The sequence below is a fragment of the Falco cherrug genome, chromosome 12 (assembly GCF_023634085.1).
Source record: "Falco cherrug isolate bFalChe1 chromosome 12, bFalChe1.pri, whole genome shotgun sequence".
NCBI lineage: Eukaryota > Metazoa > Chordata > Aves > Falconiformes > Falconidae > Falco > Falco cherrug.
Window position 1 is genome coordinate 35676281 of NC_073708.1, and position 22528 is coordinate 35698808.

General features: G+C 41.6%; 1 protein-coding gene across 6 annotated transcripts in view; it reads right to left on the reverse strand.

Moving 5' to 3' along the window:
- Positions 1-1991: 1991 nt before the first annotated feature.
- The window catches only part of LOC129737180 (aprataxin and PNK-like factor), a 28908-nt gene continuing 8371 nt past the window's right edge, over positions 1992-22528 (reverse strand). The window contains exons 3-8 of one of the 6 annotated variants that reach the window (XR_008734740.1): positions 16264-16364; positions 11894-12015; positions 9364-9410; positions 8031-8068; positions 7489-7557; positions 3185-3297 (exon numbers count right to left, since the gene is read on the reverse strand). Coding sequence is in view for 3 of the 6 variants with exons in the window: in XM_055724678.1 (XP_055580653.1) it covers positions 3158-3297; positions 9364-9410; positions 11894-12015; positions 16264-16364 (410 nt within the window). In the remaining 3 variants the exon portion in view is untranslated. Of the gene's footprint in view, positions 3298-3899; positions 3949-7484; positions 7558-8030; positions 8069-9363; positions 9411-11893; positions 12020-15466; positions 15576-16263; positions 16365-22528 lie in introns of those variants that run through there. The other 5 variants (XR_008734742.1, XM_055724681.1, XM_055724679.1 and 2 more) reach the window with 5 other exon arrangements.

The following is a 22528-nucleotide window of genomic DNA, read 5'->3' on the forward strand; positions in this document are numbered from 1 at the left end:
TTCAATTGAAAATAAATTCCTTTAGTTTAAAAATGAAATCACATTAGTTTAACTAAAGAACTCCTTTTCAGGTCCCACTCCAAGATTAAGTCATTATCCCAGAGTTACGTGTATTCAGGCCACCACAACAAACAATGGCAATGAAGAGAGGACTGTGCGACAGGAGCAGCAGAGCAGCTCCCTCCTCTAAGCCCCTGTCAAGGGCAGGTACCTGGGCACGGACCCCAGACGGCCTCCGCGCCCCCTCACCTGCCATGCCCATGAACAGGCCAGCAGAGGTTTGTCTCTGCAATCACTGACCGTCGGTGGAAAACCCCTCCCAGGATCATGCCTCGGCTGGGGTCTCCTGTCATTCTCACCCGAAACAGTGTCTGTTTCTGAGGATCACTCTTCCAGAAAGACATAAGCCAAGGAGAAAGCAGCCAGAGGCTATGGTTAAGAAGGGTCAGGGCTTCAGGAAACAGGGTCTCACAGGATTAATCATAGGGTGAATGGACTTGTTTAACATCAGCATCTTCTTAACAGAAGAGCTGTCTAAGGGCCTTTAAATATTTAAAAGGATGCTACAAATCAAAAGGTAATTAACTTCTCCCCATGCTCTGGGTTGAGGGCACTCCGTGTTGACCAGGCTTTCAATGAAGCAAAGGTGTTATGGAAGGAGAATTTGGGGGCAGTTTGAGAGCAGTCTGTAGCACCACAAGATAAAAGGAGGGAGGAGTTATGGTCTGCGCCCCATCACACAAGGAACAGAGGCTTGCACATCTTAGCCATATTATTAAAACAGATGGGTACCCTCTCAGGTGGCAGCTGGAGAGAAGCACTTCCTACTCACTTCATTTGAAGTACAGTATTTCAAAATGGATTTTCTGGGGAGGAGGCAGGGGGGTAAAGATTTCACCAGTTGCTTTTTTTCAGAGCAAATAAGCATGTATTACAGGGTAATGTGATGCAGAGTCTACGTGGTGAAACGTTACCCTCTGCCTTTCTGGGTAACTTGAAAATTTTCAGGGTCTCCTGAGTGCCCGGGTACTCTCATCTGTATCTCCAACAGAGTAGTTTCAATCAGTATTCCAGTATCCTGGAGTTACCAGTTCATCCTGCCAGAAGAATAAAAATGCATCCTGCTCTTAAGGAAAGAATACAAGAACAGGGAAATGCACTTCAACAGAGAGAACTTCAACCTACAAGCACAGAGCAGCTCACGACGGCTTTGACTGTCCCAGTGTGCTGCTTTGGTCATACGCAAGTTTTTCAGTCCCGATGTATCAGTAATAAAACTTGATCTATCATGCAACATCATTTACTTCCAAATGTGCTTTTGTGATTACAGATCTGACTGGGAGCCTCTAGCAATAAAAAGCTATTTCTGCTTTCAAAGTAAAGGCTAGTAGCTCCTGTGAGCAGCTTAAATAGCCATTCACAGACTAATGCTGTGATACAGAATGCTTTAGCTTGAGGAAGGTTATGGTCACAGACATCACTGTACAAAACACCAAATGGATTCTTTCTGTATGGAATAACTTGAGCAAACAGTAAGCCGTTGGCCAACAGAATGATGTTCTCCAAATTCGCAAGAGTTCCCCATCATAAATGTTTGTATTTTTGACATCTACAATTTTTGAGAGAAGCTTCTGACACACAATTGGCAGAAGATGGTCCCCACATCCAGAAGCACCCAATGCCAGCTTGCAGCAACAGCCATTTCATTTTAAGCAGAGCACATTGAGCCACACAGCTGAAAAGCTTGAGTGTATTTGGATGTCTGTCTCCAGCTCCCAGGGGAGCCAGAGCCACACAAGAATAATTCCCCTGCAGAATTTCCAGATGGTGTCCAAAAAGGTGCCAAATTCACATGGCTCCAGTCACCTGCCCTGAAACACACTAAAACTTTTACTTTCTTGAAAGCTCAGGCGTGCTGCAAACACACAGAAGGCAAGAACCTTCAACAGTCTTTAGAAATCACAGAGACACAGGCAAACGTTTTTCCCGCAGTATGTTACAAGTTTAATTGTGCAAAAATACAGTCATCAAGACTTAAGCTTTGTTGTAAACTGAACATAATTCCAGTGAGGTACAGGCATGGAAAGAGGTCCTACTGTAATTACAGCAAATACACCATAGTCACTGTTTAGACAACCATGCGGTTCGATACACTGATATACTGTTCTCAAGTGATTTACACATTCTGTATTTAACTGTATTAATCTGTATTTAATCTGTATTAATCAAGAGAACCAAAGAAATGTCACCAAAGAGGAAAGCCAGTAGCACTGCACTAACTCAAAAGAACGTTAACAAAATTTAGACAAACTCCCCAGTGATGGCCAAGAATTAGTCTGTGATATGGCAGGTGGGCAGTGTAACTCCCCTTCATCCAACACAGTATATACTGTGCTTCAGCAAAAGAAAAGGCTTTCCTAATGCCAGTATTTCTTTCAAGCACAGGAAGATGAAGCATTAACAACCTTTAAAACTGTGTTTCAAACTATGAAATACCAATGGTGTTGCATAAGAACATAAGAAATAGATGGGGGGGGGGCAGGAAACACAAAAAACTTTCAGAGCTCAGTTCTCTGGCTCCACCACTTAGTAAGACAAAAAAACCCCTATGGAAAAGAAAGACACTGCTGAATCCCCTCGCTGACTAAAATCCTCCTGCAGTGCCTACATCACTGAGGAAAAAATAGCTTTCAAAGCAATTCCCCTCCTTACACATTCATGTTTTAACATAACCAGCTTGGGCATACGTAATGCTGTCCCCCTATGGCTACTTTTTGGTTCTAACAAATCTAGACGCTTCTTGCAAAAGCATTTCAACATCTTTGTTATCCTTGTCTTCTGAACTTGGTTCCCAGTCAGAGTCTTCATCGGTAGGTTTGCACACCTCTTCCTCATCATCTCTAAAGCCGCCATTAAGGTCATACTCATGTGGTTCATCTTTCTGCAGGAGCGGGCTGGAAACTAGGACCATGCGTGGCAATCAGTTAGCTGAGGGGAATGTGCTCAAGCTTGTCTAGACAACAATTAACATGATGAGACGTGTTTACAGAGCACAGGGGAGTGGGGGACGGATGGCGCCAAGGAAAGGTAACACCTTGCTGTTAATTGCTGGTAGTTAACCACCAATCAGGGATTGCCTAGTATGCAAGGCTTAGCTTCAAGAACCAATCTGTTTAAAACACGCAGCTTCTGAAAGTGTATATAAACTCGTGCTTCTGTACAATAAATTGACATTTGCTTGCATCAAGCTGCGTCCCGTCTCTTCATTCGCCGCATCTTTCTCCACAGCCCTTTCTCCTGTAGGGACAAAAATGCCATATATTCATGAATAATAAATACAGAACGAAAGAGACCTTGCAGGGGCCATCTAGTTAGCCTCTCTCCTCAGCAGGAGAAAGGCTCAACTAAAGCACTCTATCCAATGCTGACAATTTTGTGTTTGACTTTCAAGACTCTCATGTAAAGCTGTACCATCCCTCTCTGACCACTACTGCAGGGCTTACCAGTCTGATCAATTAAGAAAGTTCTCCTTAGTGGCTTTTCTTCCAGCACTTGGAAAACAGTTGCCAGGCCTCTTCTGATAACATCTTCTGATATCAGAAGAAAACGGTATCAGATAACATCTTCTGACAACTCTCCTTTCCTGAAGGAGTGGCATACACAATTTTCCTGGTCATCTTCCTGCTACTTCTATACCTAAACAAGGCATCTTTCTTGCCCTTTAGCCCCTAGCTCTTGCTAGACAGCTATTCCGACTCTAAATTTTCTGCCTTCACCCACCCATATTTACTTAGGGCTACTTTATACTCTTGCTCTTTGGAATCTGACATGGCTTTGAATTCCCATTCACTTCTTTCCTGAGCTTCAGGTCAGCAAAGACAATCTGCTAGATCACTCACCTCCTACGTTCTCAACTTCGATCTGTGCTGTGTAGTCTGTGCTTCCTTTCTGAACACACGTTAAGGAAACAACAAATGCTGAACACTTCTTTCCTGAGCTGGATGCAGCCTACCCCTTTCCCAGTTCAGTCTGTTCTATCGCGCTGCTGTCCAATCTGCTGCCTATCCATCTTCTGCACAGCTCACACTTTGTGATTAAATTGCCTTCTCTCTTCCCAGTATGTCACAATACTCTACATTGGCAGGAGTCAAAACTTGGAAACCTCTCTTCACAAGAAATGGATGCTGCTCGCTGCATGTTCCTGAACTTTTTTAGGCAGCTTGTCTTGCAGTAGTCTTTTAATTGCTCAAATATGCTGACATATATAAACCAGTTCCCAGAGACAGGGCAAGCCTGATTTTTGAAGAAGCCTTATCTACCTGACTTGGTAGCATCGATGCAAAGCTGCTGCCATAGCAGCATTGCCTTCTCCTTTTACTTATCGGTAGCTGTGAACCTTTAACAAGTTTATTTCCACTGCTTTGGGACTTTGGCAGATGTGCACGACCATTGCTCTACCAGCCTACGCTACCTCCCTTTTTCTTACAGGCCCACAATTCCTAACTAGCCACAGTCTGTTAATATTCCAGTCATGGTATGCTGCCCTTAAGTCACACCCCCGAGTAAAGCTGTATTTGTTCCTTTCCTTCCCAGCCTCCAGTTTCTGCATTCTTACCTCATTTGGAGATAACCTGTCAATGATCTCATAATGATTTATCTGTTGAGCAGTTCTTATCATCTTTTATATGAAACTAGAAATGTGTCTTCTCAGCTACACAACCCAGTCCAAATCATCCATGTTTATATTAACCTCAGGTATTTCTTAGCAGCTTCTTGTAACCTCAGGTCAGAGCTCCAGACACTCAAGCTGTGCGTGTGGTGAACAAGCAAGAACATCAGCACCTGGTGCAGTCAGATCACATCCTCTGTCAGTTACATTTTTCTGCTAGTGGGAATGTTACTATTCCAGAATTATCTTATGGTCTGATTAACATTTTATACTCTATAGCAAGGTTTTCAAAAGCACTTACAGCAGCAGTCAGTTCCCTCAAAGGTACACAATTTTATGGGTGAACTGTGCTACAGAGGCACCCAATGACTTCCTAGAATAAAGTCAGCCATGTGTGACACAGCCAATACTACAACTGAGAAATATCCTATGGCTAGCAACCTATATAGCACCTAGCAGAAAATCCTGAAAATATCAACTGTCAATTTCGGCTGTAATCCCATCCCATATGATGCTTGCTAGTTTACTGTTTACCAGACTTTAGAGGAAAGTAATTATGCCCATGTTTACCCATAACAGCAGAATTTTTTCTAAGAATCACAGACTATAGTCGTGCAGAAGGAATTGTGTCTGGAGGGAGAAGTTGAAACAAAGATGCTAAATACATTAAGAACAAAATCTCTCTTCTCAGCCTAAGCCTGTGAGAATAATAAACCCAAGACCGGATTAACAAAGAAAAACTGCTCTTCACTTTCACAGCACTGCAGGTGGTATTTTACAACAGAAATAGGAATTCTGGAAAAATACTGATTACTTCCATATTTCTCCTACAAATGTATGAGGAGCATACAATGTTGGTTTTCATCCACCAGTGTTTTTAGATTTCAGCAGTGAATGATGCACTTCCTTCCATGTCTTCCCACTCCTCTCTTTCTGCTATAGTTTAATTCAGCTCCACAGCCCCTGAAGCTGCTCATTAAGCACAATTCTGCCTTTCCCCTAGTACCGTATTTATAAATATGACCTTGAAACATTCCCTGGAAGTATCTCCTTCACACGGGGAGAAAAAGCTTGCTGACCACCCCTTTACAAGGGGTTATGTTTGGAAGTGAGCCGATCAGCTTGCTAGAAAACATACACAGAAGTGTGCAGGAGAACTCTCAGACTCCATAGCCACAGCAGGTCATTCATCCAAGTAGCAACAAGGCAGTGAAGTCATTCACTAGTGACAATTTAATGACAACACACACTCCAGCCTTTCTCTTTTTTTTTTTTTTCCCCTTCCTCCCTTACAGCTATTTCCCCAGTAATTAGCCTTAGACTGTTTCTCAGAACATAGACCACATTCTCTATTGGCAATTTGTAATCCATCTCGCAGCAATTAGACTATCGATGTTAAAAACTAAACATGGCAAATGTCATGTAGATAGCACCCTTCTTTTCTTGGCTGGCGGAGTTTCAGTGCACTTGAACAGAAATTAATCCTGCTGTGCTTAACAGTGCAGTTGTGCCAAACAGCACGAAATAAAGGCTAATGGAACCTTGCCTGTGTGATCTTGCATGGCTCGGTACGACCGCCTCAGACGTGAGCTTGCTGAGTGCAACCTTTTACAAGCTTTGCCCTCAAGAGAACGAAGCAAGCCAGTCAACAAGATATCGAGGGGAAAAAAGAAAATTAAACAATCATTAAATATGAACAGAACTTTAATTAATGAATTCCCTTCTTCCCACTGTGCATGGAATATCATTTTTTCCCTGGTTCGTTCTTAGGATGAGGAGTTGAATTTAACAGATTGAATTTCACTTCCATGTCAAAGATTTACACATTTACAAGAGAAGCACTTTTCCATCCATAGCCATGCCTGGCTGACCACCTGCCATGAGCTGCACACACAGGATCTACCATCCTGGTAAGGAAGGTCCTCTTATGAAAGACACAGCTACAATTTTAAACCTTCAAGATTCGCTTTAAACTTCAGATATGCACACAGTCCAGCTTGCTTCATTATTAAAATCTTAACCGCTCGCTGCACTTACAACGCTGCTTACAATTCTTGCCACTCTTTAATGCACATTTCTGCAAGGGAGCGGTGATCAAGATGGGGCTCATACTTGCATCATGGGATGTGGCAAAGCGTACAGCTAACAAATATGCCTCAAAATATGCTAGCGCACAGATACACCCATATCAAGCATTCAGTGACAGCAGAAGTACACACACACATGATAAGGAAATGGGATGGGAAAGACATTCCCGAGTGGAAAGTAGGTCGCAGAACAGAATGGAGGCCAAAACGCTTTGTCTAGAAAACTACAGCTATTTGCACTTTACTTTCTCTAGAAGGCAGATCTCTGTTTTGAAGATTTCTGTAGGAAATGCCCAGCCACACCTTGGTGATCTCAAAGAAGACAAGTCAGTTCCCACCTCCACTCGAGATGCAGCAGTTCCACATCCTCATGCCTTGTTCAGGCCAGTGAAAGTAAAGATGGCTTATCATCAGGCTTTCAGACTGCTCTTCAACGCTCACTTTTCAATTATTTTAGAAATAACAGGAAGCTTCACATTTGGAAGCCAAACTGAGATAAAAGAGATGCCTTGAAACAGAGCTAAAGGATATTTAAAACTGGAGCCCATGCACCTGCCACATGTAAGTTAATATTATTGGCAGCAGCAAAGCAAGCTAGGTGTACTACTGGTAAATGGAGGAGATACTCATACACAGTATTACAGGTTACATTATCAAGAGAGACTACAGCTTGCCTGTGATACTACACAATCCTCACTGATGTCTAGAAACTACAGTTCGAAGGATACGTACATAGTTCACAGGGAACACTGCCCCAGCTGAAAGGCATTACCCTTCTTCGACACTTCAGTCCTAACAAGCCTGTAACATCAATACCTCAGAGTAAATATAAGAAAAGCTCATCACCACATCCGCAGATATCTTTTGACATTTATTTAGAGGTCAATGCAATGCAGAAGGAGTATCTCAATGTTTCAAGAGCAATCAGTCTTCATGGGGTAACCTTAACTAGCTGTGGATGAACTATTGGCTCCTTTCATCCTATTATGAACCCTGTTCAAGGAAGGAAGAATTGATTTGGTCACACATGTCTCTCAAAACATTTGTTTGTTTCGCTGCCTGCTTCCAGGGAAGGACAGGTGTGCTCAGCACACAGGAATTCAATTCCAGCACTATTACTTGCAAAAAAGGAAGCAGAGTTTTACTAAAATAATGACTACCTTCTTCTCAGGTAAGTATTATCAGGCATCTCCAGCACCACTAAATGCCCCAAAACCCAAAGCAGATCAGTTGCATCCCATGCTGATGGGCCCGTTCATAACATCAGAACATACCATTTTTTGAAGTTTTTGTCGTGTTCTTCTTTCAGGTACTAAAGAAAGAAATGTTATTAGCCAGGACAGAGTACAACCTAGCAATAAGGTTATTCGGAGAGGTTGCTACAACAGAAGACTGACTTATTAAAAGAAATGCTGCAATGGTTGTGCTGTATTTACAAGTATAAAAACTACTCTGCTGCCCCCAAAAACCTTTTTTTTTGTATTAAATGATTCTTGAAAGATTACCCAGATGAACTGTTCTTACAATTATGAACCATGCCATCTGTAGACAAACATCATCGGTACTGTTTGGGGTTTTTACAGCAGACAATTGCAGTATTTCAAAGCATTTAAATATTTTACGCCATTGTTTCCATAAATGCAATTTCTCCTTAATAACCATAGAATCATAGAATGGTTTGGGTTGGAAGGGACCTTAAAGGTCATCTAGTTCCACCCCTCCTGCCATGGGCAGGGGTAATGTCATAATCCTGATTTTTTGAAGTAAAATGCATTATCATTACATTTCCCTAACTGTTCTGCTCTAAAGTATTGTCTTTTTGCATTGGGAATTAAATTGGGGAAAAAAAACCCTCCAAGTCCAATAATTAAGAAAAAGCACAAAAAGAATGCAAAGTACATCTTTGAATTCTCTAAGAACAGACAAAATATAAACAGTATATTCCCCTGTGTTTTTCAACAAGTCTAGTTACTGGAATACAAAAAGACTTTTAGAATAGAATCTCAGATTCAGTTTTAATTATATTCCCTCCAAGCCTCAACAGAACATACATGCTATAGGGATATACACATTTTGCTGTGGGGATGGGAAAAAAAGCTACAGAAAAAATTTACTGCAGTATCCATTTGAAATGTTGAGAAATACTTCAGTATATTCCCTGTTTTCACTGTAATACTCCAGCTCCAAATGGAGGAAGCAGAATAGAGAGATCTGGTAAGACCATGCTATACCATGCTTAGTTTTCAATAAAACCTGTTAAACTCATGAAAACAGCCACTTGCCACCTGGCATTTTTGTCAAATCCTAAGATATAAAGCATACAAACTATGTCAGCGGTGTCTGACCCAGACCATCTTGTTTCAGTTGAAAAACATTTGAAAAAGTGAATGTAAGTGTGCAGCGGCCAAGCAGCCTTACCTTCCTTATCACAGACAACGGCAACACCGCATGCTCAAGAAGAGCAAGGGTGCAGGGCAATACAGAGCAAGCTGCAAATGCAATGTTACTTTCTCACTTAAAGCATTTTATTCCAAGGTGTTGGCATCCATTACTGGGTTTGGGGGTTTTTTCCCCCCACTTTGAGCTATACTGAACAACTTGGCTTACCTGGAGGTGCACTGTGCTTGTATTCTAGTTTATGCTGTGGATTCTTCCTGCAAAGAAAACAGTAAAAGCTTGATTTGCCACCTTGTTCCACACCTAACAAGAACCTAACAAGTTCCCAGAACTCCTCTGTATTTTGTGAATAATTTTCACTTCTTTTTAAAATAAAATTCTGTGACCAGTGCCTTACTGCAGTGTCTCAGCTTACGTAATGTAGGGTGGAAGAAAAAAAGGGTTCCATAAGAGTTCCTTTTGTTTCAGCCTTTTAAAAAAAAATAAAAAAGACAGCTGACCAAAACCAAGAGATGAGATAGTTTCCAAACTTGTAAGATGAGATGCATTTGTTCAGCATAATAAGAACTGATCCAATTATTTACTCTCACTAAAACCAAAACCAGAACATAACCTCTGGTGCACAAAGTGCAATGCACACACAGTGCATCACAAGTCTGAGATACCCAGCCGTAACTTCCATATTCTGCAACATAAGGCTAAAAATCAAATAGTTTGGGAAAATTAAAGAAATTGAAAAGAATTGCCTGTCTCAAAGTATCACAGGGAAAGGCCAAAGAAGGACTGTTAAGAGAGTTTACTCATTTCTGCAATATGCTGCTGCAATCTGGGAAGTTCAATATACAAGTGTGTATGTCTTCTATTAAAAAACAGCATCAATGCAATGAAAATTAAAAATTTAAAGTCAACTTACTCTTTGATCTGCAATAAATGCTCCCCTCATTCAGGCTGCGATCCAGGTCATGAACACACTGATTTATCCCACCCCCTAAAGCAGTTATCCAATGCTGTTCTAATGTTTTAACTTGGTCCCACTTACACCGTGCTGATCTGTTGTGTTAGTGTATTAGAGCGGCACGTTAAAATTGTTTCAGCTCAATTTACTTCTGTGCAGAAAATTAAAATTAAAAAAAATTCTAACTTTGGAAGAAAACTGGTTCAGTTGTCCTAATTTCTCCTTCTGAAAAAGAATCAACAATTAAAGCCCACTATTTAAGAATGACATACCATTTGACATTGCTTGAAACACAAGATTAATTTCTATAACTGCAGAATTTTTTTGATATTTTACAAAATACCCTTGCTGTGAAGACTGCCTTGTAAAACTAGTTGCTTATGTTTTCTTATTCTTCAAAAACAGAATACTCTTCAGTAAGAAAATCTTATTTTTACATCAAATAACTTGTTACACATTCACATACTTGAAGCTGATTTACAGTTTTATAGCTACTGCTATCCCAAAGTGCATTTCATGTGCATTAGAAGGGATAGTTATCTGAATAAAAACATGCAAGTACAGCTTTCTATTAAATACCGTACTGAAACAGAACAGTTGCTTAATCCAGTGTTTTGCAAGTGTTGGTAGCATCAGAGCATTTGATCCCAACTCAAGGCACAGCATTTAGATAACTCAATTATGTATTCCAGTAGTAGCCAACAGATAAAGACAACAAAAATAACATCCAAATCCTTCAAATGACACCTGTTGCTTTGTGGAAAGAATTATCATTGCTTTGTGGGTGCCTCCTTTCTTCTACCCCAAAAAGAATGAAACGCTGTTTAAGAAATGATCAACTAATACAGCACAGGAGTTGACTTATCTGCAAGGAGAGACAGTTTTAGTTTTGGACAGTGTCCATTGTACTCCTGAAAAGTATGTTGGCAATTTCAGGAGCGGTATAAACCTAGATTTCGCATCCTGAGATGAGAAATTCATCTCACAGATGGTTTTTGAGAAAAGAAACACTTCTGCATTAGTTGAACATAAGATGGCTTTTCCTTAAAAGTTACTCCCATTTTGTTACACTTTATAAAGAACACGCTCTTTAGGATCATCACGCTTCCAGGGAGAGAGAGAGAAAATGTTTCTGCTCAAGCACAATCTTTAACAGCAGCTGTTAGTTTCAATATGCCCCCACAGAAGGGCTGTTGTCTCAAAATATATCCTTTTGTCCATTGCATCAATTACAAAGCAGTCCTTACACTCTGCTAAATACAAGTGTAAAACCTAGATATTGAGAAACAAATGGAACAAAAGGATCTTTTGAAGAAAATCAACAGCTGCTAAAAGAAACAGCAGTCAGCCATAAACTGGATTTTCTTGCTGGTACCGAAATTATGCTTTCTAACAAATCAAATACTGACTAAAATAGAGGTTTTGTACAAAATCTTAACAAATATTTTGTCAAAATCTGAACTAAAAGTTACATATCAAGAAGAACATGTAACAATAAATTATTGTTTCTATACAAGAACAGTTTACTACAGGTTGAAAAATAAGAAAGTTTTGATCTCTAGGCCACTGAACAGGTTCCAAAAGTCAAGGCTTCATGTTCACCAGCTGAAATCACAAATACTTTGCACAGACCTTGGTGGCATAAAGGTAGCAGTCTGGCGCCGGTAAATTTGGAAAGCCACAGTCAAGATTTAACATCACTATCCTACTGTCAATTTGCAACTCCAGGGGAGAACATTCTTAACCTGTAAAACAAGAAAAGCCATTTTGTACAGTGCTTCTTACCTATAACAAGCCGTTCCATACGGACATTCAGGCCGGTTATCATTGTTATCCTGAGTTACGATCTCTGTTTCATGATTGTCATCGTCATTAGGGTGACTAAACTGCTGAAAGTGAATGGGATTCTTCCTGCAAAAGACAAATATAGATCAAGAACTGACTATTCCATTTAAACAGGAGAAGTGGAGGTAAGAAAGGTGTTACTGAATCAGTGACATTTTCAGCGGTTACAGAAAAAGAAGCTTTTAACGTTTAACTTGGTGCAGAATGTAAGACCTGCTTTCAGGATAATTGAAGAAAAGTTTTGTTTCAGCAGAGGCCGCAAGAGGTTAAAACATGAATTCTCCTATTTGCCATCATCAGCTTTACGTTTCAGGCCTCCAACACATACACAATCTACTGATGTAGTCCCATAGCATGAATCTCGCTCCGTGGCTTGCTCCGTCATGACTCCCTCTGGAGTTACCAAGTGCTACACAAACCTCTCGCAAAGTCTGAGCTCAAGCTGCGAGGGCCAACCCATGGCAGCCGAGCAACTGCAGTCCTGAAGCCTTCCCACGCTCTCGGGTGATCACCTGTGAGCTTCAGGCAGCATGTCTCAATCATTACTTCTGTTCCATATGCAAGTTACTACTCACTTGAACACTTCAAATGCCAGCGTATTATTCCAGAGGGATGAAGTGCTGGGGCCTGAGCAGCAGGCCCTGAGCCGAAGCTGACCTCCAGAAGAACCCGCCAACCCAACCTTAAATATATGTATTTAGTATCCAATCATTAGCGAAATATGCACGGTCATTAGTGAACCATGTATGGCCATTAGCAAAAGATGCACCTTGGATAAACTACAATCATGAGAGAAGAGACAGCGCATCCTTCCTTGCTTAGAGGCGGGCGGCCAAAGCCATGAATCCAGCTGTTTGGCCTTGTCTGGAAACCGGTGGTTAAAATCCAGTCGATAAAGGGAACTCCCTCGGTTCCTCCCAACCCCTGGCCAGGCTTTGGTGGCATCTGACAGGAGAGTGAAACCAGATGTTTCCGCGTTTGGAATTACGTGAGCTTGTTTGTTAATAGTGTAAAAGCTGAACCCTCTTGCAGCGACGTTGCAGACCTCACCTACCAGGAGATGCCCTGCGCAGGACTTCCCAGCTGCCGGGACAGGCTCTCCAGATCCTCGTGCAACAGGGGCTCCCCAGCGACTGCGGAGCTGGAGGATGGCAACCTGTTAGGGCAACGGGTGATGTATCTTTCTGAACCACTACAGCTAGCTGTGAATAGTAACGATTAGGTGCATTGCCTTGCTTATCTGTTTTATTGTTTGAATCAGGGTATCGTAGGCTAATCCTTCTGTATGTGCATATTGCCTTATTTTCTGCATTAATTTGAAACAAACAGTGCATCAAGGGTATCTTCTGTATTGGTTTCTGTGTGCTATCTATTGACCCCATCAACTGGCAAAACAATGGAGCAGTCTCCTGGACATTACATTGATTATGCTCTCAGGTTTGCCTTGGCTACCGTGGCATTTTATTTGAAATACCAAATCACAATGATGACATGAAGTTGTACCCTAAGACATAACTCTGTGTGTAGCTGAGCCACACCGATGTTAGTGATGAGAGCACCATACAAGACAAGGCAGCTATAAACAACATCACTTTGTGAAGAAGTGATGTTAAAAAGAACACAGAAAAATACATTACGACTTCAGGAGAAATTCATGGGGCAGATCAAAAGACACTACAAAAAATTATGTCATAGTGAACATACTGTACTAAAAGCAAATCTACTTTTTCCCTCTGATTTCTTTTAGAGACACTTTTTTCAAGCATATTTGAAAGCAAGAAAAGCGAGATGTTTTAATAAATGATTTTCCAAAAGATATACACAAAATACTTCAGTGATTTACCACTAATTCCCAGTGTACATAATCAACATCTTTGTGCAAACTGTAAAAGTGAACTGCTTGCCTCAAGCAAGAGCAATGATAACTTTAAACTGCAGAGGGATTACTGCTGTCATTTGCACTTGTTACAGCTGCATTTAGAAACACCAAGCCAGAAGCACGTATGCAGCTAGCGACATACACAGCAGCTTCCTCACTGACCACAACGGGCTCTTATGAACTTTCTAGGGAACAGTCAGTATTATTTTCAGCATTTCAACCAACACCGTAAGAGAAAAAGCATTTGTTACAGCTTTTGCAAAATGATTACTTAAGCACCGTGAGCCCCACTAACCATTCAGGCCTCCTTTCAGGCACCGAAAACAGATTAGATATTTAGTATTAATACTTTTACATCTCCACCTGCTTGGTATCTTTCACTCGGGAAACTCAGCAAGCAAGCTACAGATAAACTCTTCCAGGAGCTACTTATCAGAGATCCAGTGTCCCTTAGTCCTATTTACACAGGTGACAGACGCCTCGTTCTGGTTCTGGTCTTTTCTGTTGATTTCTGCAGACTGTAGGGTAAGTAAATACTGTTTCACTAGATATCATTGCAAGGCTGCATTTACCAGTCTTTTATTCTACAAGTTCTCAGAAAACATCACTTCTAACGCCACATTCAGGCTGGCTGCCTACTTCTTTTGCCATTTAAAAATAAATGGGATGAAACCAAGTCATTTTAGAGGCTACTTGCTTTGTTTTCTAAATGCACAGAGCTAACGTACTAGCCATGTTAGCCAGAATTTGAGTTCAGTCATTTGAAACACAATTCATCTTCTCAAAGGGACACAGAAGCAGCTAATGCTCTGTGAAATCATTTTAATACTTATTCCTACAATAAGATACACACAGCATCATAGTCATGAAGGAAAGAAGGCCTAAGAGCTGCCAGTTAGCTAACCTATTCTGTTTTAGGTGATAGCCAGTTGCTTTCATGAATTTACTTCAAAAGCTATTTGGCCAATACCAAAGAGCCTTTATTGCAGGAGAGAAAAAAGAAAAAAAATTGTATAGGAGGAAGCAAGAAAAAGGGAAGGGTCTTGAGGTACGCACCCTATCACTGGGCCTCAGGATTCTTTGGGCCAGTGGATGATGCTCCTCAAATTATTCATCACCTGTGAAGCACCTTAAACATGTCCTATTTCAGATGCTCAGGACTAGTAACAACATCATAGTTTCTCTTACCTTTACGTGGATAATTTATACTTACTCCATTTCTAGATGTTGTGCAACGATATCCAGCAAAATAAATAGAAGCAGAGAAATGCACAGCTAATATTAAGTACACATTATCCCTTCTTGCAAAAATCTTCTTCCTTTTATTAAGAGTTTGGGTTGTTTGAGGGTTTGTTTGGGTTTTTTTGAATACAAGAGATCTGAGTTGTAAGAGCACAGCACCTTTCACGCTGGAAGCTGCACTCCAAAGTTAGTTTTACAACAAAACCTTGCTGCACAGGAATACGTTATTAATTTGATCAAAACAAAATCATTAAGCTTTACTCGCACAAAAAATAACCAATTAAAAGCCTATTTTAAGAATAAAGTTTTAGGAGAGTTGCCTTCTCATACACAGAAGCTCTGAATTTGTGGCAGAAAATTATGCAAATAAAAATTATGCAAGTAACACTTACAAAGTTCTTCAGAATCAATGCAGTCATCTCCAGCAGCAGCTGAGCATCGCTCAGTGAAATACTCAAGACAGTTTTCATCTATGCAGCTCCCAAAAGCATCTTAAAAGCTTTTTCTAAAACAAATTTAAGTGGTAAGGTCAGAATCCCTGGCTCTTCTTAATCACATGCAGGAGACCCCTGCCATCTCAAGGGCTTATTTTCTCAGCCTACTAAAGAAACTGGTAAGGAAAACGTAATGACTCACCAGCACTAGTTATAAAGCCATAGTATTCAAGCCTGAAGTTAACGCCACAAGTGCGTGTAAGATGTTTATAAGTTCTAAACTCCAAGTCTTACTAGAAAACAGGTCTCATAAAAAGACAGATGCAAGTCTGTAGCTGCCAGATTTACAAGCTGAAGGTGAAATGAAAAATACTTCTTTTCATAAACAAAGAGCACAGTATTTAGAAGAATGCACATACAAATCCAAAGGCTGGTTGAGCATGCCCTGCTTTGACAGTTACAGGGAAGATTCACACACACCCAGTCAGCACAGAACTGTACCACAGGCTAGCCAAAGGATAGAATTGTGGACAAAAATTGTGAAATTACAGTTTCAGAGATGAGAGTTCAGCTGTACCACACCCCTACTACGCAACTCGAAATGGGGGTTGGGTTTGGATTTGGTTTTGTTTTTAAATCCCTATTCTTCTAACTTCTGAAAAGCGAGCAGCAGACAAGAAAATGAACACCAGACAGTATTCAAAGAGTAAGTTCCTTGACAACAAATATAGTCAGATATAACACAGACAGAGCACTTGCCTCCTAGTGGTAACAGCAGTTTCTTTCGATTTGGAAAAAGCTTCAGACTGCCACAGGAAGAGAATCTCACACTGACGGAGGATAAGAAGAAGAATCTCTGCAGAGAGAAGTGTGAATCAAGCTTGACTCTTTCAAAAAGCAGTGTTTTCAAATTCATAAATGAAGAAACTGAGCTATGGGTTACAAAGTTATTTCCTAAACATTTCAGCTATGTGTTAGAGACATCTAATAAAATCAACTAAACTAACATTTCATCTTTTCCATTTGTGCTGTTCAACCACGCACCCACCAAAGGTGCCTGTCATATGCAGAAGACAAGTATCTCTTACTAGGAGTTTATAAAATACGGATTAGAAAACTGAAGAGCATTCAGTTATTGGAAAAATGACATTTTATATGAAACCTCACCTAGAAAGAACACTGTAAGGAAATGTTATGGCTACCAAAGCAGTCCTCATTTAAGACGTTGACTCCTACAGCACATTGTGCTAGAAGACACCTTTCATAAGGTTAATGGAAGGAGACAAAAACCAGCTACTCATCGTACTCAAAAGAGCACTCAAAGCAGCTCCTCTTCCTTAGCAACTCTAAAAAACAGGTTTTGCTCAAGGAGAACACTACACAATCAAAAACTGAATACGCTATCAATGCGTTCCTTCAAAGCGTCCATTCACATCACACTTATGTACACTTCTGTCAAGAATATGGGTAACTGCAATGGCTTGCTTTACTGCAACATAGCTATCTCATTGATGCAGAATGACTACTTGGTGGTCTTGCATTAAAAGCACATACAGGACAGACGATAAAGCACCTTTCTTTGCAAACAAGCAGGTTTAGTCTCATCACATTTCCTGAAGATCAAAGCTGATGGTTTTGATACTTCCTATTTACAAATTTCTCCAACAAAATAAGATTTCGTTATGTGCTATTTCAGAGCATTCTTTTCTTCTTACAAAGCAACACTTCCCAAAAGTACTGCTGCCAAATGTTTTAGAATAAAGACCCAAGAAGAAACGTGCACATGCAGACTCCTATTGCATGTTACCTGTAACTAAAACTTGCCTTCCAAAACATTAGGAATCCTTCAGCGTGTCAGAGCACTGAATCAGCTTCACCCCCACGGAGGGGAAAACTTGTCTGAGCAAAATGAAAAGTAGCTGGAGCAAACTAAAGGCTGCATTTGTACTACTGGATCAGCTTGGCTGCCTAATGAACCATGTCCTCCTCATAATCATGAAGGGCAAAAACTGAGATATGCGAAGGAATGCTACATGAAAACTGGAAGTCTGATGTGCTCATGAACACAACAGCTTTACGCAGTTACCTGCAGCAACAGGCACACCAAACATACACAAGAACCCATTTACTTGTGCTTGCTTGTTTGCTGAACAACCTAAGCTTTTACTGTCACTCAAGCCCCTTGGGGAAAGAGGTAAAAAATACAAAAGTAGTAACAGTGATAATATTTAAAAAAAAAAAAAAAAAGCACAGGACCTCCTGTTTCCTGGATTAGCCTTATCTTTTGTGCTTACAATGTACATAGATTTATGTAGTGCTCAAAATCTTCTCCTAAAGGCAGTTCTCGGGTCACTGGTCACTTGCTACCCTCAGGAACACCTCTAGACGCCTATCTTCTCTTCAATATATTAACACATGGCATTACAGATCTTTTCTGGGCAGAAAGAACTAGCAGGAGACCAGGCACTCAGCACTGGGGTTTTTGGGATCTTGCTGGAACATTTGTATCGCACAAAACATTTGTATGACAGATTGTGAATTGAGAGGATATGAGTAGCAGAAAAAAAAAAAATAAAAATCATCCCTCAATTGAAGTATCGCCAAAGACACTGACCAGATAAGGGTTCACAGGGAGTTTATAAGTGTGACTTGTTCTGGTTTTAAGAGGGGACTGAATGCTTAAAAAAAAAAAAAAATAAAAAAAAAAATGGTGCAGATTGGCCAAGTTACAACAGAAGTAATTCTCCATTATTTAGGGATAACAAATAATAAGCATTTTAAATAGTCAGATCACAAAGCATACAATAACTTCATCTTTCATAAAAGTTTCAGCTGCAAATAAAATAAGCCTACAGGGTCTATGTTGGGCATTTCAATCATTTACATCTCTTCTCCCTGCCGGTACATGTACTGTACACACAGGGGGGTTTATTTCTTTCCTTTTTGAAGTGGACCTTTGTTTCTTATTTCCTAGAACTCTGCATCGTTTAATCTGCTGAAGTACATCATCCCTTGTTTAGGTTATATTGAAAGTTAGCAAGACATCCTGGCTCCTCCTTTTATACTTTTAAAATTCTTGCTATGCCATTGGTTTCTCATCAGTCCCCATTTACCAAAAGATTTCTTTCAAATCAAAGCTTGTAACGACTTTACTGTTTTCGGTAGCTAATACAGTACTTCTTAATAACAAGCTAGCTTAAGCTGGGTTTATTTTTGCTTCACCTGTAACAGCCTGTTCCATACACGCAAGGTGTCCTCTTACGCTTGTCCTGTTTGGAGCTTTCTGAAGTATCTGCACTTCTGGTTGAATCAGAAATCTGTCTTGTAATCCAGATTTGCATCAGGCTCAAGAGTCCCTTTCCTGGGCACCAAAAGATCAGGAAGTCCTGCCCAGTGAGCCTGTTGGCTTGCAGAACCAGTCATCTGCTCTTTGTTTACTGTTTCCTCAATTCTATTTCCTTTACTGGAGATCTGACCTACTCTTTTAGACAATTTACTACGCTGCTGCCTAGCTTTTCTTCCCACAGAACTTCCAGGGGTTTTTGTTCCAGTCTTGCCATTCCCTGCCATGTTTCTCATGGTATTCTCAAGAGGAAATCCAGAGCATTCTGTGGAACAAGGTTCCATTTTGAAGGACCTGAAAATGTACATTCTTCAGAACTAAAAGCTTTAAGGTCAAACTCTGCCTCATCATTCCTGTTTTCAAAGTGAGAGAATCATAGTAGAGCCCAGGCTGGAAAGGACCTTGATAGAGATTAAAACCAGCCCCGTGGGCACATATTAGCTTGGGGCTCATCGTTAGCCAGCAGATGTGTTACACTTGAACAAAAGGTTAGATGATGGAAGTGTAAAGAACTCTAGTAGGTAACAGAAACTAAACAACAGACTGCTAATGTATGCAAAGGTAAGCAGGAAATTTAGGTAACTGCCCAATAAGATGAAAAGTACATCCTGAAGAGGCGCCAGAGGAAGGAGGTTATGATAATGAATTTTTGGAAACCTTACGTATTTGCATGACTTTGTATAATAAATATCTGTCGGCTTGTTGAAACAGCGTGCAAGTTAGGAGTAGCGATCCCCCTTGCACCCAACGCTGCAATAAACATACCTCTTTGTAACTGCCCTCGAGTTGTACAGTTCGATTCCGCATGTCAGTTTGGTGACCCAGGTGAGACCCTCTCTGTCCGGCTGTAGGACCTGCTGAGGACAGGACTCCTCTGGGTGCCCCCAGGGTTTCTCAGGAGGACTCCCCTACTCACCTAGATGACTGCGAGGACAGACAGGGACCATCGTCGGTGGACCAGGTATGTTGCAGTTGGGTTGGGGATACCTGTAAGTTGTGAGGAGACGTCCTACGTGAGGTAAAGAGCGCTGGTGCTTGCCCCTGGAAAGGCTGGGGGTGGGAATTCGGGTGCTCTCCTCGCTGCGGTAGCGGGAAGGGGCCTCTCGAGGGGTAACAGGTTTTCTCCCAAGTGGTGTGTTTTGGCCAATTTGGGTTCTCTTCAAGAATGTCTTTTGGCCATTTTGTCATCTGTTGTAAAATTCGGTACCGTGTATTAGTTGAGACCTCTTGTTGATATTTGACGTTCTGGGGTGGCATAACGGTGTTTGAGGTCGGAACGTCCATCATAAAATGGTATTGTTGCTATCTATCTGAGTAGCAGAGTGAGTGTGTAACGGGCCCTTTTGTGCGAGTGTTTTGTGCAACTGAGACGTAGCTCAGCTACAAAGCGAGTGCTGAAACCTGCAACTTGTGATAATTTGTATTATTTACTGTATTGCATAAAGGTGAAATGGGAGGTCGACAGAGTGGGGAAAGAGTGAACATGAGCCCTTTGGGTTGTATTTTGGCTCACTGGAAGAATACAGGAGGACCGCAGGGTGGGAGTGTGAGGGAAAGGGTTAAAGAAGTTTTAGTAGGTCTAATTGCTTAACGATTACCTAGATTGTTGTTGATAAATAATGCTTTGTTTTACTAACTATTGTGTAAATTAACTGAAGCAAGGAGTCTACAGCTCCTCCTGAAGGACAGTTTGTGATGAGAACTAGCTAAAACCAACTCTATAGTCTGGACAAAGACCAAGGAGCAACTGAGTCTGGCAAAGAGAGAAGGTTCAGAGTGAGAAAGACTACCAAGCCTTCATCCCCATGACCCCCATGACCAGCAAGAGGCACTACGCAAACGCAGTTGGGAGGGACATATGGAAATGACTTCTTGGAACTAATTTTAATATGAAGCAGGGCTAGGTTATGAATATGTATCGGTATATTTGGAAATCTTATGTATATGCAACATTTGATTATATAAATTGAGACAAGTTGTTGCCCCTGGCGCACACGGCTTTGGTGGGACTACCCCTGGTGCTGCCCAGCGCTGAATAAACATACCTACTTTACAATCTGATAAAGATTGTGGAGTCTGATTCCACACGTCAAGCAAACATTGATAAAATATTATAACCAATGGTGGCCTTTATGTATCTTAGAAGATCAGGAAACTGTAACACCTCGCTACAGTTAATGCTATTTTTAAGATGACAAGGGAAATGGGACGACACATGCAGATTTGTTTTTCACATTGAGAAGCCATACAGAGTGTGGCAGAAGGAGCGTGGGATTAATATAGCACCACCTGATCCTTTGACTTTGGCTCTAGAAAAGGACAAGGAAAAACTGAGACCTAAACTAGAAAGATGCTCTTGTTGAAGTTTTTTGTGTAATACAGGATCGCTGTGTTTTGTAAAGACAGAGCCTCAGGCTGTGGCTCCTCCTGGGGTGAAGCGTATTGGGAGATAAAAACTTGCACTAATGTAGGACCTGAGGCGGGGGGAGTCAAGGACCCCAGGGAAGGGTTAAAGTCTTGGGGTGAGTTTGTACAAAGCCCCACACCCGCTGGGAGGTGCGGCTGAGCCAGGCTGGACGCGTGGCAGGCTGGTTGCTGGTTGCTGGCAAAGGCACCACAGGTAAGGACACAGACTTAAAGCAGCACAGAGCAGATCTGCGTTCAGGGTTCGAAAGGGTCAAAGCAGGGGTGCTGTTGCAGAGGCAGGCACTTGTGCCTGCTGCAGAGCAGGGAGCATCTCCTGCCCGGAATCCTTCCAGTGCGAGGAGGCGGGGGTCGCTGTTGCTGACACCAGAGCTGAAGGACCTGACAATGTCACCCCAAGGGCCGCAGCATTTGCAGCACGACAGGACCGGGAACTGGCCCCTTCAGGGCACGCAGTGGGGGCGGGGGGCGGGCGGGAATAAAGGCGAATCTGTGATGGGAGATTTAGATGCTTGGAAGTCGGTTGTGAAAGACTATCAGGATGACCCAACAGGAGTAGAAAAAGGGTTGACTGTTACTGGGTAATCGCCATGTAGAGAAGCTGACAGAAGCAGCACGGCACAAGCACAGCAGGTCAGAGAAGAAAAGCTGAGTCGTGCTGTAGTCACAGCTACGGCGGCGGCTTCGGGAAAAGTGAAAACTGGCAGAGGGACTAAGGTGAGAAGACGAGGCAGAGGCAGAGGCAGAGGAGGGATGCCTGGCAGAGGTGAAAGAGCGAACCCTGCCCTGCGGGCCCAGATCAGTGGGCACATCGTAGGGAAGTGGGCACGGGCAGCCAGATTGCCCAAAGCTGAAGAACCATCAGGGGGTTCCGGTGACTGCATCAGAACCAGACTGAGAGGCCTGGGGAATCCGCCCTAGCGGATCCACTGGTTAAATTAAAGCTGGGGACTAGAGAAAAAGGAGGTGGGATTTTTAGTGAATACAAAACCAACTTATTTGGTGTTAAACTTCAGCGAGAAAAGAATTTATTACAGTTGTGGGAGCTACTGGCCGCCAGGAAAAAGCATTGTGAAACCTCTGAAGTACAAATTAAGAAAAAAAAATCAGAATGCCATTTCACCAAAATATTTAACCAGGTATATCCGGGAGTAAACTCCAGGCAAGGCGAAAAATGCTTTACCTGTTACAGCAGAAATGAAAAGGGGGGCCTGCCCAGTTCGGGTAAAACAGTATCCCTTGGTCAGCAGGGC